Here is a 16386-nt window from a genome sequence, read left to right on the forward strand (position 1 = left end):
TCTCTCTGTCTCTCTCTCTCTGTCTCTCTCTCTCTCTCTGTCTCTCTGTCTCTCTCCGTCTCTCTGTCTCTGTCTCTCTGTCTCTCTGTCTCTGTCTCTCTCTCTCTCTTCTAAAAACTCATTTTTGAATGAATGAGCTGAACTTTATATTTAGGAAACTAAGGTTATATAATCTACTAACCATAACACTCAGGGTTCTGTTCTCAGCTTTATCATCATCTTACTTATATAAACAGAAGCAAATCATTTCACTTTTGTCTGAGTTTTTTCTTCTAGAAAATCAAAGGGTGATATTTTCCTTTTATTCATTCCATCTCATAGACCTATTATGAGAAGTAATCAACTAAGGCAAACTAAGAGGAAGGTGTGGGACAAGGAGGAAATGCAGATCATAATTATTATTGCTGATTTATTTATCATCCCTAACAGGAGGGTGACCACCTTCATTATAAATGCCAGGGAGTAACATACCAAAGCCATCCTGCCTGGCATTCTTGTGCCCAGACTGGGGCTAGGCCAACATTGCATCAACAAGCCCCTTTGCACTACCCCTGCCTCACTCAGACACAAGTGGGAAAATTTGGGGCAGGTAGGTTCACTGCACCAGCCCTAGAGTCAGGAGACCTGAGTTCAAATCCGGCCTCATACACTTAACACTTACTAGCTGTGTGACCTTGGACAAGTCACTTAACCCCAATTGCCCTGGCTTCCCCTCTCCAAAAGGACAAAAAACAAACAAAAAACCTCCCAAACAAACAAGTGGGAGAATTCAAAGTTCCAAATATTAACTACCAGCACTGTATGAGCCCAACTCACTTCCCCTGCTTCCCCACCTTGGCCTGGAATACATCATGAGAATGATGCCAACCCTTTCTTTACCTTATTAGCCAGCAAACTATAATAAGACTATTTTCTTTGGCACACCAGTGAGAGAGATAAGGCGCGCACACAGGCACACAAAATACAGCACTTTGTCCGTGTTCTTTGCGATATGACACCTATTTATCTGCAATCTAATCTAAGAGATCTCAGTTCCTACACAAGTGGCACCATCTAAAAAGGTAGCTGTTATGTGTGTAAAGCAAATGGAGAGGAACCCTCTCATTCAAGCTGCTTTTGCTCAGTGTTCTAATGGCTTTTTATAAAGTCAAATGAGAAAGTACCAATAATGCTGGAAACCCACCAAGTGACAGTTTAGGGCTGAGCAGAGCTGGCTCAGGGCTGCCTCACATTAAAAAGGAAGTTCAGGTGATGAGGGGAAGATGCTTAGACAATGTCACTCCTGCTTGGTCTCAATGCCGTCCCTTCGATAAAGGATTCTGGTAAAATGTAAGAATGATCACTTTTTTGTTCTTTTCACTTTCGAGCACGGAGAACAAACGGGCAAAGCTGTCATTCTGGGGACACTTTCCAGAAACAAACTCTTTTCTACACACTTCTTAATTAAGCACTTGTAAAACCTGGGATAATTTCAAGTTGTACTGGAGTTATATAGTGTTTATATGAATGGTTACAAATTTGTCACTATAAGTAACCAGGGTGTATTGAAATTAAAAAATAATTAAATTGCAACCTTTTTAACTACTATGTTAATTTTCATAACCACCTGGGAAAATGGTTTCTCTTGACCAGCTATTTCTGGGTTTTGCATGCAAAGATCATTGTCAATGTAATGCTTCTTTATAAAATACAAAGCTGGAGGGGTGTCACTGGGCATGTCAAATACAAGCCTCTTAAGCATTCAGGCCTAATAGTAACAAGACTGATTTCTCCAACCCACACATGAAAATTAGTCTCATAATTTTGTAGTCATGCTTCTTCTCTCTCCTTTTCCTTTTTTTTTTTTTTCATAAACACTAAAGGGGCTAATTCCCAACTACAGTTAATAGGAATTGCTTGGGTAAAGCTCTGCCTGGGACACCAGAATAGCCCTTTAAATTGTTCATCCAGGGAATATTAAAATGTATTTTGCATGTAAACTCCAATCACAGTTACCCAAGAGGCTCTAGGGGTTTTAATTTCCTGTGCACATCCTAACCCAAGTTATTCTTCCATAACTTGAAAAAAAAACATTAATTTACTAGGGACAAGGTTGCCCTACAGAGCAAAGCCCCAACTCTATCTATAGGTTTTTTTTTTTTATAAAATCTATCCAATCAATGTGTACATAATGACTATATTGCTCAATGCATTCTCTATATTATGCCTCCTCTCCAAATAGCTCAAGACGTAAGCAGATGTTGTGTCCTTGCAACTAGGTCAGTTCAAACTGTAGCTCTCCTAAGCAAAAGACCTAAGAAGACACAAATTAAATTGCATTCCCTGCTCTGCACACAATGACTGTGAAACCCAGAGCTCCTCTCTTATGCCGAAATGATTATTTCACAACTGGTTGGGCAGCAATTTGAGTGATAAGGTGATGAACATCTTTCTCACCGACTGGTGGTTTGTCTGAAGCTGACTTCCAGTTTAAAAAAATGAAAAAACAAAACAACACCTAAATTAACAAAATTTCAGAAGTGGGAGACATAATGCTTGGCAAGGTATCCAAATTAGCCTTATCTTAATCTTGCTGAGCCGGGCCAGCATGACTGATTATATGACTGCATTACCCTGGAAGGCCCTAGACTCAGCCTAAAAGACGCTGCTTCTAGCCTTTTAGAATTGCTGGCAAGGATTCCCTGGCTTCTCAACATGCAGTGGTTCTCTTGGGTTTCAATATCAGGGCTGGTTCTGCTGGAGAGAGGAAAAAAAAAGTCTGGCTTTCCAAAGTTACCACTGAAACCTCAAGTTAACTTCCTTCTTTGGAGTTGTGTGGTAAGAAAGCATTGCAGCTTGAAAGCTAGAGATTCCACTAGTGTCAAGTATGTAGCTAGGTGGAAATGTCTAATTTTCAGAGTGTAGAGATAGTGAGATGAAATTTTACCCCTCAAAAAAAAAAAAGCATGAACATTTCAAGATTATGAAAAAAAGGAGCCTGCACCCCCTTCTGAAACTGAACAGGCAATGCAGATCATTTGTGTGGCTTCTTCATAATGTGTACATGAGACAGTCATTTTCTATATGTACATCTGGGCAGAGGAGAGTTTGGCAGCATGCCATGGGTTAATATGCATCGTATATCCTACACTATTTCATCTTTGCCTCACTCATGGAGATATGTATGTGTATGGAGATTGTACGTGGAATCATTATAGGTGATCTAAATAGGTATCCCGTGTGCACCTAGGGATAGGGATTCTTAGGTTTCCTGATGATAAGGTTTTGAGGAACCAAAAGGAGGAAATATGCCTTCTTTAAAGACAGCCTGAATATTCAGTACTTTATTTTTATCTATGCATGTATGTATTATCCACAGAACAGCCTCACACAATAAATGAAACAGAAGGAAAAGTTGTAGTTTTTCCCTCCCGAGTAACAGATGACCAGAAAACTTGTCAGTTATATTGTAGAGCACAGCCATGAAACAGGCAGTTTATCTGGTCAGCTCTAGCAGGCAAACTCTTGATTCTTGAGTGCAGTTCATTGGAGAAGCAGCAAGGCAAAGGCATAGTAGATAGAAAGCCAGTGTGTTTCTAAACATGCTATTTGAATGACCAGAGATAATCTCTCAGTGCCCCAAGCACATACTAAGTAATAATGAGTTATCTATCTATATCACTGGGAGAACTTTGCTACCCTGGAAATTTCTCATATTTTTGAATAGAGGAAAGTTATCAGAAGAGGAGGAGTGAGGCAAAGTCCTGAGTTCTGTACTGTGTTATTCCAAGGTATCAACATGAATTAAACATCTTAGGTGATTCCTACCCTGAACCAAGTCATTCAATTGGGGTGGGGAGTGTGTGTGTGTGTGTGTGTGTGTGTGTGTGTGTGTGTGTATAATAAGTATTATATAGTAGTTACTATATAGCTGACACTACATTGTGCTTTTTACAAATATTATCTCATTTGATTTTTACAACAAACCTGAGAAGTAGTTGCTATTATTGTCCCCACTTTACAGATGAGGAAACCGAGGCAAACAAAGATTAAGTCATTTGCCCCGGGTCACATGACTAGTAAGTATATGAGGTCAGATTTGAACTCAGGTTTTCCTGATTTCCAGCCCAGACCTCAAGTTGGTTACATTCTAACCTGGAGGTACTTGGAATGCACCAAACTAATGAATTGTCAACATGATTTCTTCTAGCTTAAATCTACCATGGTTTCTCTGCCACCTGCTGATTTTGGTATACCACCCCAGAGCTTATTCTCTCTCAACTTACTCACTGGCTGTTCTTTCTTCTTGATAAGACTGAGCTTCCTCCACTCCCCCACCTCCCCAGTCTCTTAGATGATTGCAGCCTAAACTTAATGATATAATCTTCATTAGTTCTGTTCAAGAGACTACTTGTGCTTGTCATGGATGAATAATGAATCCTACAGGGGGAAAATGGTTTGAGTCAACTAGACCAAGGGTTGTACTGGTAGTATGTTCTAATTCACTCATTATTTCCCACTATGTAGAGAACTGTAGAGTAATTATACAGTTTCCTATGTTAATTTATGCATAAATAGACCATATGACTACACATACATCTCTTCCACATAAACATTGCATTTATGTATGTACTTTAAAATGAATTTATTGGCTTAAATTCTTAATGAAATGATCTCCATGGTAGTTCTGCAAATATATGAAAGTATACAAAATGAATCACGTCCAGATGTATGACTGAGGTATAATATATACTGTACAACCTGTGGGTAAGAGTGTACTTTAATTATGGGTAAAACAAGGCATTTGATGTTTTCATGATATGAATACCTAAACTGAACAGAAGAGTAGTTGGTTATTGAGTAGGTTAAGTAGTAGGTTATTGCAGATGTCATGGAATGAACATGGCATGTAAAGTGATAGGACTAAGACTTTTCATTTCAGTCAAAGAAATAAGTGGGATAATGGAAATATTTGATTTTCAAGAGATCTCAAGCCCCAAAATACTACTGCCCAAAGAGTCGAGCTCGTTTTAAGAAGCTCTTTCTAACTATCAGACAATGTCTTTCAGACCTAAGTCTCCATATAACTTGTACTTCCCCAAATAACAAAATCTACTAACTAGAATATTTTGTGGAGAATATGTGGCATTCACTCTGGAGCTGTTACTCACCTTGATCTAATGTAAGAGAACAATGAAATCTCCTGAGTTGACAATTTTCTATCACTGGGTTAATAATACAAACCAAAGGAACTCCACTCCAATTCTAGCTTCATAATTGCTCAATAAAGCTAAAAGTCTGTAGCAATTGATTCCATTTTCTGGTCATTGGTCAGGTAAGAATTTTATACTGTGGTTTTCTAGTCTTGTTAAGTCTATCTAACTGAATCCTAAGAAGGCATCCCTCTAGAGCCTAAGTTTATAGCTAATCTGAGGACAGGCAAAAAAGAGGGAGAAAGTGGGTATTTGACAGTGCTGAGTCATTTACAACAGGCAAGCGGTTTCCTCAGAAACACAATGACATGCCTTTTAAGTATTAAAAATCTTCTTTCTGGTACAAATGAAGAGTGCCACATATGCCTGTCTCTGGCTACAATGTTGCAACCACACTGAAGTCAAAAGCAGATGGCAGTAGGGAATTCACCTCTAAGAATGGGCAGGCAACACAAAAGTATAGAAACTTGAAGCTGCCCCTCAGGTACTTGTAACTTTATCTTAAACCGTTGAAGATGGCTCTTGGCAGGGATAAAGGAAAAAAAAAAAGAAATTACCTACATATCTTTTGACTCAGACATTGCATTTTCACTAGACTGTTGAATTCCCAAACAATTGGTGGAAGGTTAAGCACCTGGAGAAAATATTGTATAATGGAGCTATTTTAGTTGACTAGGAAGTAAAGGACAGCTAAAGCAAATAGACATCTCTCTGTGTGTAGGTAACCTAAAAATCACATGCTTTTCTCTACATGGGGTCTCCGGCAGGCAAGATTAGAAACTGGCTAGGAAATGGTCCATCCCCGACTCTCCATCTAGTCTGGTACCCCTGCCCCACACTGAAACACAGAGTCCCTCAGCATTCTCTGTCCCTGCTGTTTTCTGGAGATACTTCAGCAGTTTGAGCTGCCCGGCATCTCCCCAACCATGGCAACCCTCTGCCTCCTCCTCTGCACCACTTGCTAACCTTAATGCCAAGCCGAGGTCATGCCCGCTAACAAGCGAGCGCCCAGGCTTCCCTTTCCTAATTCTTCCCTCGGAAGTGGGGAGCCAGTTACCCAGGCAAGGGGTGGGGAGTGGGGCCGGCGGAGAGTAGTTGGCAATGGAGACTCACCAGGTAAGCGCCCACCGTGCCCTGCGCCAGCATCAGAGCGCATTCGGACACCAGGAAGATCTTGATGTTGGAGAAACAGGACACCTTCTTTTTCTTCTTCTTGTTCCTCTGCCCCTCATCCCCTTGCAGCTCGCCGCTCCTGCCCCCGTTGCCACCGCCGCCCGAAGAGCCGCTCGGCTTCTTCCCTTGCATCCTTCCTCCTCCTCCGCTGCCGCTTTCCCGCTCCCCCTCTATCTGGGTGCTGAGGTGGTGTGTGCGTGCGTGTGCTCGTGTGTGTGTGTGTGTGTGTGTGTGTGTGTGTGTGTGTCTCCGCCCAGGAGGCGAGCAGCAACCCTCCTCTTCTCTCTCTCTCTCTCTCTCTCTCTCTCTCTCTCTCTCTCCCTCCCGCCCAGATCTGTTGGGGTGTTTAGAGGTTGAAGGCTGAATCTCCTCTCCTCCTCCCTCTACTGCTGCGCTCGCCCCCTTCCTCTTCCTCCTCCTCCACCTCCTCCTCCTCCTTCTCCTCTCCTCCTCCAGCTTGGGCTGTGCCAATCACAGGGGCTGGGAGTGCAGCGGGAGCTCCCCACGCCGCCTGCTGCTGCTGCTGCCTCTTCTTCTGCGGGCTGCAGCCGCTGCCTCTGCCGCCGCTTCTGCTACTGCTATTGCCACTGCCATGACCAGCCCCGGTTCTTTCTCTTCTCTTTTCCTTTCCTTCCCTCTTTTTCCTCTTCCAGATGAACGGCCGCTGCTCCTTTCCCTCCTTCCCTCCTCCTCTGCTCGCCGGAGCTATCTCTCTCAGTCTTCTTCACCCCCACCCCCCACCCCCTAGATTGGGCAGTGCCTGGGCTCGCTTCTTTCCCCCAATCTCTGTACCCCTTGGAGTCAGTTCCCAGCCGCAGCCAGCGCCCTGGGGAAGGAAGCTCGGTGGGAATCTCGGCTGGTGGCGGGAGGCAGAGAGCGCCAGAGGGTGCCGGGCCCCTGGGGCTAAGGGCGGTGCCACCCAGGGAAAAAGGGAGGGTCTGCTGCACTGGCGGACACCCAGGTTTTCAGCTAGTTTTCTGGACTAGGAATGGGGGTGGGAATAAGGCTGGCAGTAGGGCAACAGGGTAAAAGGTGCCTGAACGGGGTAGAGATAGGGAATCTGGACGGGAGAAAATGGGGGGAGGTAGGGAGGAAGGTAGTGCCCACAAGAGGGTAGTACTGGGAGCCGTGGTGCTTCAAAAAGAGAACAGGGGCAGGGGCCAATCTGAGTCCCGTTTTTGTCCAGAGTGCAGGGACCAGTAGAAGCTTTCCCCGGGCCGGGGAGAGCGGAGAAAGGGCTTTTCTGATTGTTCTTCCAGCGCAAAGACAGTTCTAGCCAGGAGAAGAGAGAAATGCCCATTCCTTCTGCAACACCCCCCACTCCACCCACTCCGCCCGGAGCTCTGGCTCTGACTTCTACGAGGTCACCAGTCTCTGAGAGAAAGAGGAGGAAGGACCTGAAATGTGTGGGAAGTTAGATTAATTTGCTTCTTGCTGCTGTAGCTGCCAGTCATTCCAGCCGTGTGGGCAGCTGCCGCCAAGGGGGCAATTCGGTCTCTCTTCAGGTCATTCACCACCTCATTACAAACGGAAAGGGATCTAAGGACAGAAACGACTCTGACATCAGCTGAACAGGCCATTATCCAAAAGTTGCAGTTGAATACCCATTACCTCTGACTGCCCCACCACACTGTTGCTGCTGGAGAAACCTGTGGCATCCAATTCTTAAATAATCCTGAGTGCCAGCGAGGATTTTGGGTCTCAAAGCACTGACTATAATAAGATCACAAATTCCAGGAACACACCTTGGAAAAGATGAATAAAAACCGTGCATGTGCCTAAAGGAGAGGAGCAGGGGTGTCTAGCTCTCTTAAACTGATACTGACTCTTTATCCCTTGCTAATTCTGACTGATTCTGAGAGGTAGTGTTGTAAAGGGGTTAGAGGGCTGGAGTAAGACAAGTTGGGTCCAGTTCCTGGTTCTACCTGGGTAATAACCATGGCAAAGTCACTTAATTTATCTTCAGTGCCATAACCTGGAAAGAATGACTAGACTCTTGCCTTCCCAGGGGTCCTTCTATCTCCCCCTCCCTTCCATTTACTGCTCACTCTCAAGTCTGCAATGATAAAAGCTATACCAATGGCACTCTGTGCCATCGATGTTTCCTTCTCTCCACTCTTCTACATATTCTAGGAGGCAATTTTTGCTAGACTTTTTGTAGTGCCCATTCCTGCTGTGCCTTGTTCCTGGACAGCTTCCTCCCTTTCAAGAGGTTGAAAACCTATTAGTGTTAGGACACATGCCCTCCTCTTAGGAAAGCCCTGAGTGAACTTACTTTATTCTCTTTCTGTCACCTCCTTCTGGTATAGAAATTGCGGATTACTTCTCTCTCTTTCTGGTCCTGGTCTTATTGGTCCATAAATGAAAGGAGCTAGGTAATTCAGTGAATAAAACCTGGGACTTGGAGTCAGAAAGACCTGAGATGGAATACTGACTCAGATATTCACCGACTATGTGATCCTGTGCAAGTCACTTAACCTTTTTGTGCCTCAGTTTCCTCATCTGTAAAACAAAGATAATAATAGAACCTATGTCACAAAGTTGTTGCGAGGTTCAAATATGTTGATATATGTAAAAGTGGTTTGCAAACCTTAAAGTACTATATGAATGCTAATTATAACTATATAATAAATAATAATAATAGAATTGATGACCTGCAAGGTTGTTTTCAATTCTAAACCTATGATTTCAGGGCACTTAGTCACAACCTTCTGATAAAAAAAAAGTCTTTATAAAAAAAACTTTTGAAAGTGATCCACTGTCATTTGCAGAAGCTTAATACTTTTTTATTACAGGAATAAATTTGAAAGCTGAACAGTAATTAACTACATATGTACTTTCTTCGAAAGTACTTGTCTCAAATTTTATTATTGAAACTTATCGGGTATGAATGGGTGAGGGGAGAATGGGGGGATATGATTAAGGATTATTGCCATTATATAAAAATTATAAAATAATATACACTGTAGCTATTTTTTCCCCTAAGAGGCCCAGACCACTTTACAGACATGATCTCATTCAAGTTCACAACATCCCTTTGAAAGACAAAATTTCCCTAACTTCTTTGGATATTCTCCCTGGCACTAAATGTGGTAAATAATAATAATAACAAAAATAATTGGCCATTCCAATTTTCTCCAATTCTTATCAATGACAGACACCCCTATCCTCCACCAGTACCCTACATTCATAATTTTGGAGTCATGATTTATTGACTCTTCTCCCCATCCCACCCACATACACAATTCCTCCTCCTCTCCCTCCTTGCTTTCTCCCTTATAGTCTAAATTTTCAGTAATATCTTTTTGGTAGCTCTAGGCAGCTAGATGGCACAGTGGATCAAGTGCTGAGCCTAGAGTCAGAAAGACCTAAGTTCAAATTCAGGCTTATAAACTTATGAGCTCTGTGACCCTGTACAAGTAACTCAACCTGTCTCCTTCAATTTCCTCAGCTGAAAAAGAAGAATGAAAACAGCACCTACCTCACAGGTAGGTTGTTATAAGGATTAAAGGAGGTATTTGTAAAGCACTTAGTATGCATTTCCTGGCACATGATAAGTATTATATAAATGCTTATTCCACTCTATTCCACACCCCCCCCCCATTTTCTTTCAGTCCATTTCTATATCCATTATATACTTCTCATCCATACATTCCTCAGATACTTGACCAGCTCTCATTCATACCCTAGTGACTAGGAGCTATTAATCTCAGGTATTTCTTTTCCTTAATTGCTAGATATTTGTCTCATAGTATTCCCAAAACATTGGTTCCATATATAAACACATTGCATTTTGCTTCCATAATTAAACGTTTCACTTTAGGTGAAGTAATATTACTGAGGGCTATTCGTTTCATAGCAACAATGTTAAAAATGGAAGATGTATTCCTGATCAGCCTGGTAACTATAAAGATTAAAATCAGTCTTTACAATTATCTGAGACTACATATTAAGGCTGTGCTGGGTATAGAGATAGTTAATTCAGATGTGGGTAGATTTGGTACACCAAATCATCCTAGAGACCCTAGAAGTTTTGACTTGTTACCAGAAGAATTAGTAGTGACTGGCTCCAGGAGGGAACAAAGTAAAGATATCAGAGGCCTCCTAGAAGGAGGATATCAACAAAGGAAATTTTTTGCTATCCAGAAATCCCCTAATCTCTAGTTTATGATCTGCTTGGAAATGACAACTCTCTGATAACTCTGGATATTATTTCTCAAAGAAAGAAAATCATTTAGGGTCCACAGGAGGGGGAAGGTATAATTTATCTCCTTAGAGAAACAGAAAAGTGTCTGACTCCTAGGGCAATCTGTGGATAGCAGTATGGTGGAGTGTTAGACATGGAGCCTGACCATTGCTGTCTCTGACAGTAGTTATGTGACCTTAGGCAAATTACTTGAGTTCTCTGGGTAACAATTTCCTAATCTGTAAAACAGGACAATAAACCTATAGTACCTAGGGTTGTTGAGAGAATCAAAAGAAATAATATATATTATTATAAACCTCAAAGGGCAGAATCAATATCACCAATACAGGTGATATATCATTTCTAAGTAATACAGGCATTATTAGTCTCATTTTACAGATAAGAAGACTGAGGCTCAGAGAGGTTAGTGTTAAATTAAGCCCATGTCACATAATTAGTGTCAGAGGTGGTATCTGATCAGTCTTTGTGACTCCAGGTTTTAGCATGCCACCCTAGACTGAGTCCTTAACTCATTAGACAGATAGTACATTTAATAGGATAGTGATTTTGAAGTTATAGTAGTTGGACTAAAAAGTGAAGATTCGTTCCCTTCTCTACTCCTTCCTCCCCCATTTTATCAAGCATTTAACTTGATGTCTATTCTCTATCACAGGGACTGCTGGGAATAAGGGCAACCTTCTTTTCAATGAGCTATCTTTAGAAAGTGCTTAATGTCTCTGTAATATTTAATAACCCAATGAATGAAGTCTCAAACTAGACCGAGAACAGAAGAGCATTATAGGAAACACCAAATTAAGTATGGGACATGAACATCAAAGTATTGATTAAAAATGAAGTTGGCTAGAGAAACAATATGGAAGATTGACTGTAAATTTATGTTGTCTTGGTGGGAGGATGGCAAATTGTTATTTTCTTGGTGTGGAAACTCCCCCCACTAATATAGATGTGCAAAGTGGCCTATAATTTATAGCCTAGGACACTGAAAGATTATCTGATTATCCATGCTCAAACATTTACTAGGGACCTTAAGGGGAATTGTACCCAAGTTATCTATATTCTAGTTAGTAGGAATCTCATATTTTGCATACAAAGGACAGACTTCTCTCTACTAGTATTGTACCATACTGCCTTTTGTCTGTAATCATAAAGGAAAGTGTATATGTCTCTTTAGTTTTTCAGTTTGTATAGACATGAAGAGACATGTCTCCAGGGAAAGGGAACTTTTTATTTCTCAGGTAGTATGTTTGGGGTTAAGACTAGGATTATAGATTTTCCTTGTAATTACTAGTAACCAGCCATGAAAGTAATCATGTGCCTGGAATCTAAAAGAAAGCAAAATAAGCCTGAAGGAAATCAGGCAGTAGGCTTAATGACAATCAAATGCAAGGTCTAAAAGGAATTTAACATATCCTGATTTCCTTTTCTGTTTAGCTGGGGTTTTTTTTTTTATTTACATGCAAATTAGTTTTTTAGGGGAGGAGGAGGACAGCGTTTTTTGTTTTTTTTGTAAGCACATTTTTTGTGTTCTTCCAGTGCCATATGCAGGGAGGAGGAAAAGGGGGTAGCAATAATATAATTTATGAAGGACCAATGCAGTTTTTCTGATGATTCAGATATCCTCCCCTCACTCACTTAGCTTAATGATTCAACAAGATTCTATGATGGGACCACAAAGAAAATTTCCCTTAAAGATACAGTATCAGCACAAAATGAAGCATTGATAGCTTATGCACACCTAAGATGTTTGACAGTATCATTGAGAGTGTCTTGCATAGAGCCCAAATGAAAGAGGGGTTCCCTATCTACCAAAGAAAAGGCTCTGCAAATGTTTCTATTCTCAAATGACATTATATTAATTACATCAAGTCCCTGAACCATAAAACATCCTCCATAAAGTGAATAAGCACTTGAAAGAAATCAACTTATCTATACTCAAAAAGTAAAATGGAGCAAGAGGATGTGTTGAATGGATGGATTGCCTGGATTATAGCATTGAGTTGGTCCAATTGAGTTGCTTCAATACTTCAGTGCATCTGTGATGTTTTCAATGTTCAGTATTCTTTTTGACAATGTGAATCAAAACCAATCCACATGCTCTCATTCTGCACCACCCTTATCCACGTTGTCCAATAATTTCTGTCTAAAAGATCCACCCAACCTAACAGAGGCCATTCTCTAGGTCTTTTTAGAATCACTGTGGATAACAGTGGAGTAACTTGGGCTCTTCATAAGTTATCCTTTATTTTTATCACATTAAAACCAGCCCATTTCCATTTGTGGACATACTTTTCCTAGATCATATCTTTTGCAATATTTCTTATGCACAAGTCTGGTTTCAAGCAATTATAACCATTATATATCTCCATTGTTCTTTGGAATACACTTCAATGTTCTTTGTGTATGTATGTATGTACACACATACACATATACGTCATGTATAGCCAGATCCTAATGATTACTATGAATAAATAACGACTCTTTTAAAGTGGTCACATTGGATTTGCACTGCATATTTCTGTTTGAATGGAACCATTTAACATATTTTACATAATTATAACTTCAGATAATGCAAATTCAAATATATCCAAGCACTTCCTTGGATTCATTATTCACACTAATTGGCACCTACCTGCATTATTATTTTCCATGACTCTCAGCCACATGGCATCACTGAGGGCTACCTGCTGCCTCTAAAATAAAATATATTCTCTTCTCTTTGGCATTTAAAGCACTTAACACTTTGGCTGAAGCTTGTGTGTGTGTGTGTGTGTGTGTGTGTGTGTGTGTGTGTGTGTGTGTGTGTGTGTGTGTGTGTGGTGTGTGTGGGGGGGGCGGATTTCCAGGCTGGTTACCACCACTGTCCCTTATTTACCCTATATTTCAACTGAACTGGCCTACTTGCTGATTCCCAGTTGCAGATATTACATTGTATCTCCCACCACCACATCTTTGCACAGGCTGTCCCCTATGTCAGGAATTCTCACCCTACTCACCTTCACCTCTATGAACCACTATATAATTTTAAAACTGAACTCCTCAGGCATTTCCTAACCACCTCTCCCTATCATTTCATATTTCTACAAAATACTTCTTAAATTTCCTTATTTACAAACATTCAAGGCCCTTGAAGCAATAAACTCTCTGACTTTTAAAATTTGTATTCTCAATGCCCAGCATCTTGGTAGGCACTTAATAAATGCTTCTTGATCAATTGAATATTATGAGGGTAAAAAAAAGATAGCATTTTGTTTCAGGGGACAATTTGAAATTATTAAGTGAGTTGCACCATTTCCCAAATTCGTTCTTTTCTTCCTACGTTAATCCTGTGCTCATTCATCATTTAGCCGGAATGTTTAAGAGATGTACACACATACATGCACATGCTAAATTAACTGAATGGGCTATCTATATAACTAGAAGTCACAATCTGAAAAATGCCATTCTTATAGTGAAGCCAGATTCATTTGATTCACATTGATTTCATTGAGAAAGTTCTGAAAACAGGACAAGGTCATCTACAAACAGGTACATTCCCTATCTACAAAATAATTGCCCTTTCATTTATATTTTTCACTAGATAGTCTCTGTAATGATGGTAAGCACCTTTTATAATCAAACATCTCCCTATTGTATTGGAATGTTTCAATAGTATTCAAAATTAATAAGCCCTGGGTCACAAAATAATTATTTTTCTTGATTCGTTGTTCAAGGAATCTGGCAAAATTTCAACATAAACACTGGAGATAACTTGTTACTAATTTCTGTAAAAAACAGTATTCACTTGAATGATCTTTTTTTCTTTATTCATTTCAAATTTCCCAATGTTAAAAGTATGCCTGAATATGTCAGGTCAGAATTTTTGAAAATGCATCCCACATTGACTTATCTTTGTTATTATTGTTGTTTCTGTTGTGTTCAATTCTTCATGACCTAATTTGGGATTTTCTTGGCAAAGAAACTGAAGTGGTTTGACATTTTCTTCTCCAATTCATTTTATGGATGTGGAACTGAGGCAAACAAGGTTAAGTGACTTGTCCAAAGTTAAGTGTCTGAGGCCAGATTCAAACTCAGGAAGATGAGTGTTCTTGAGTTCATACCCAGTACACTATTCACTGTACCACCTCGCTGGACCGTCTCATCTTTAGCTTTTCTTTTAGTTTAATGTTGGTTTTGACCTATGCTCTGAGAAGGTGGTCTCAGTGCACTCAGCTGAATTGGAAATGGTATTTACATGATTGTCTCTTTTCTTTTCCTTTTTAATATTTCTTCCAATTACACATAAAAACAATTTCAGTATTCATTTAAAAAAATACTTCCAAATTCTCTCCCACCCTCACTCTCTTTCCTCCTCATTGAGAAGGCAAAGAATTTGATATAAAGTATATAAGTGCAGTCATACAAAACATATTTCCATGTTAGTCATCTTGTGAAAGAAAACACAGACCAAAAAATTGAAAAATGAGTTAAAAAGTATGCTTTGATAGCCATTCAGATGCTACCAATTCTTCCTCTGGAGGTGGATGGCATTTTTTATCATAAATCCTTCAGACTTGCCTTAGATCATTATGTTGCTAAGAACAGCTAAATCATTCACAGTTGCTCATCATTATGATATTGTTATTTCTATGTAGAATCTTCTGATTCTGCTTTCTTCACTTTGCATCAGTTTATGTAAGTCTTTTCAGGTTTTTCTGAAAGCATCCTACTCATCATTTCTTATACACAATAGAATTCCATCATATTCTTGTAACACAACTTATTCAGCCATTTCCTAATAGATGGAAATCCTTCAATTTTAAATGCTTTATCATCACAGAAAGAGCTGCTATACATATGTTTGTACATATAGGTCTTTCCTTTTTGGTTTTCATTTTTTTGGGCTGTAGATCTAGTAGTAGTATTGCTGTGTCAAAGATTATGCATAGTTTTGTAGCCCTTTTGGCATAGATACAAATTGCTTTCTAGAATGGCTGGATCAGTTCACAACTCCACCAACAGTGCATTAGTGTTCTAGTTTTTTCACATCCCTTCCAAAATTTGTCATTTTGCTTTTCTGTCATATTAGCCAATCTGATAAATGTGGAATGATAGCTCAAGGCATATGATTGTGGAAATTGCTTGTGATGAAATACTACTATGCTTTAAGAAATGATGATTGTTTCTCTTCTTTTAAGATATGGTTGTCATTCCCCAATTGATGGCCATCCCCTCAATTTCCAGTTCTTTGCCAGCACAAAGATTGCTGATATATATATATATATATATGTAATATGTATTATGTATATGTATGTAATATATATTATATATGTATGTAACATATTATATATATATCACATATACATATTAGAATTAGATTCTTTTCCTTTTTCCCTAATCATCTTTGGAAATAGATCTCTATATCTCTATATAGATGTACAAGGTTATACAGGCAGTTTAAAAACTCTTTGAGCATAATTCCAGATTATTCTCCAAAATGGTTGGATCAGTTCACAATTCCACCAATAATGAATTAGTGTCCCAATTTTTCCATACTCCTTCCAAATTTGTCATTTTCCCCTTCAATCATTTAAGCCAATCTGCTAGGTATAATATGATATTTCAAAGTATATGAATATGGTATATGATTGTGATGGAATATTACTATGCTATAAGAAATGATGAGCTAAATAATCTTTGAAGAACATAAATAAACCTGCATGAAATAATGAAGAGAGAAATGAACAAAACCAAGGAAATGTTGCATATAGTAACAATGATATTGCTCTAAGAACAACTTTGAGTGGATAAATTATTTTGACATTTTAAGTATCGAAA

General features: G+C 39.6%; 1 protein-coding gene and 1 long non-coding RNA gene across 3 annotated transcripts in view; both read right to left on the minus strand.

The window, feature by feature from the left end:
- LOC138169241 (uncharacterized) overlaps positions 1–6295 on the minus strand; it is a 19499-nt gene extending 13204 nt beyond the window's left edge. Inside the window, exon 1 of the long non-coding RNA XR_011170303.1 lies at positions 5750–6295. This is a non-coding gene — a long non-coding RNA (uncharacterized lncRNA). The remainder of the gene's footprint in view (positions 1–5749) is intronic.
- The window catches only part of SLCO3A1 (solute carrier organic anion transporter family member 3A1), a 355744-nt gene extending 348984 nt beyond the window's left edge, over positions 1–6760 (minus strand). Inside the window, exon 1 of one of the 2 annotated variants that reach the window (XM_069098525.1) lies at positions 6306–6760. In XM_069098525.1, the coding sequence (XP_068954626.1) occupies positions 6306–6497 (192 nt within the window). In that variant the 5' untranslated portion in view covers positions 6498–6760. The remainder of the gene's footprint in view (positions 1–6305) is intronic. The other variant, XM_069098526.1, reaches the window with a different exon arrangement.
- Positions 6761–16386: the final 9626 nt, after the last annotated feature.

The sequence above is a fragment of the Petaurus breviceps genome, unplaced genomic scaffold (assembly GCF_028583685.1).
Source record: "Petaurus breviceps papuanus isolate PSGF00001 unplaced genomic scaffold, PetGlider_PUasm1.0 37, whole genome shotgun sequence".
Classification (NCBI taxonomy): domain Eukaryota; kingdom Metazoa; phylum Chordata; class Mammalia; order Diprotodontia; family Petauridae; genus Petaurus; species Petaurus breviceps.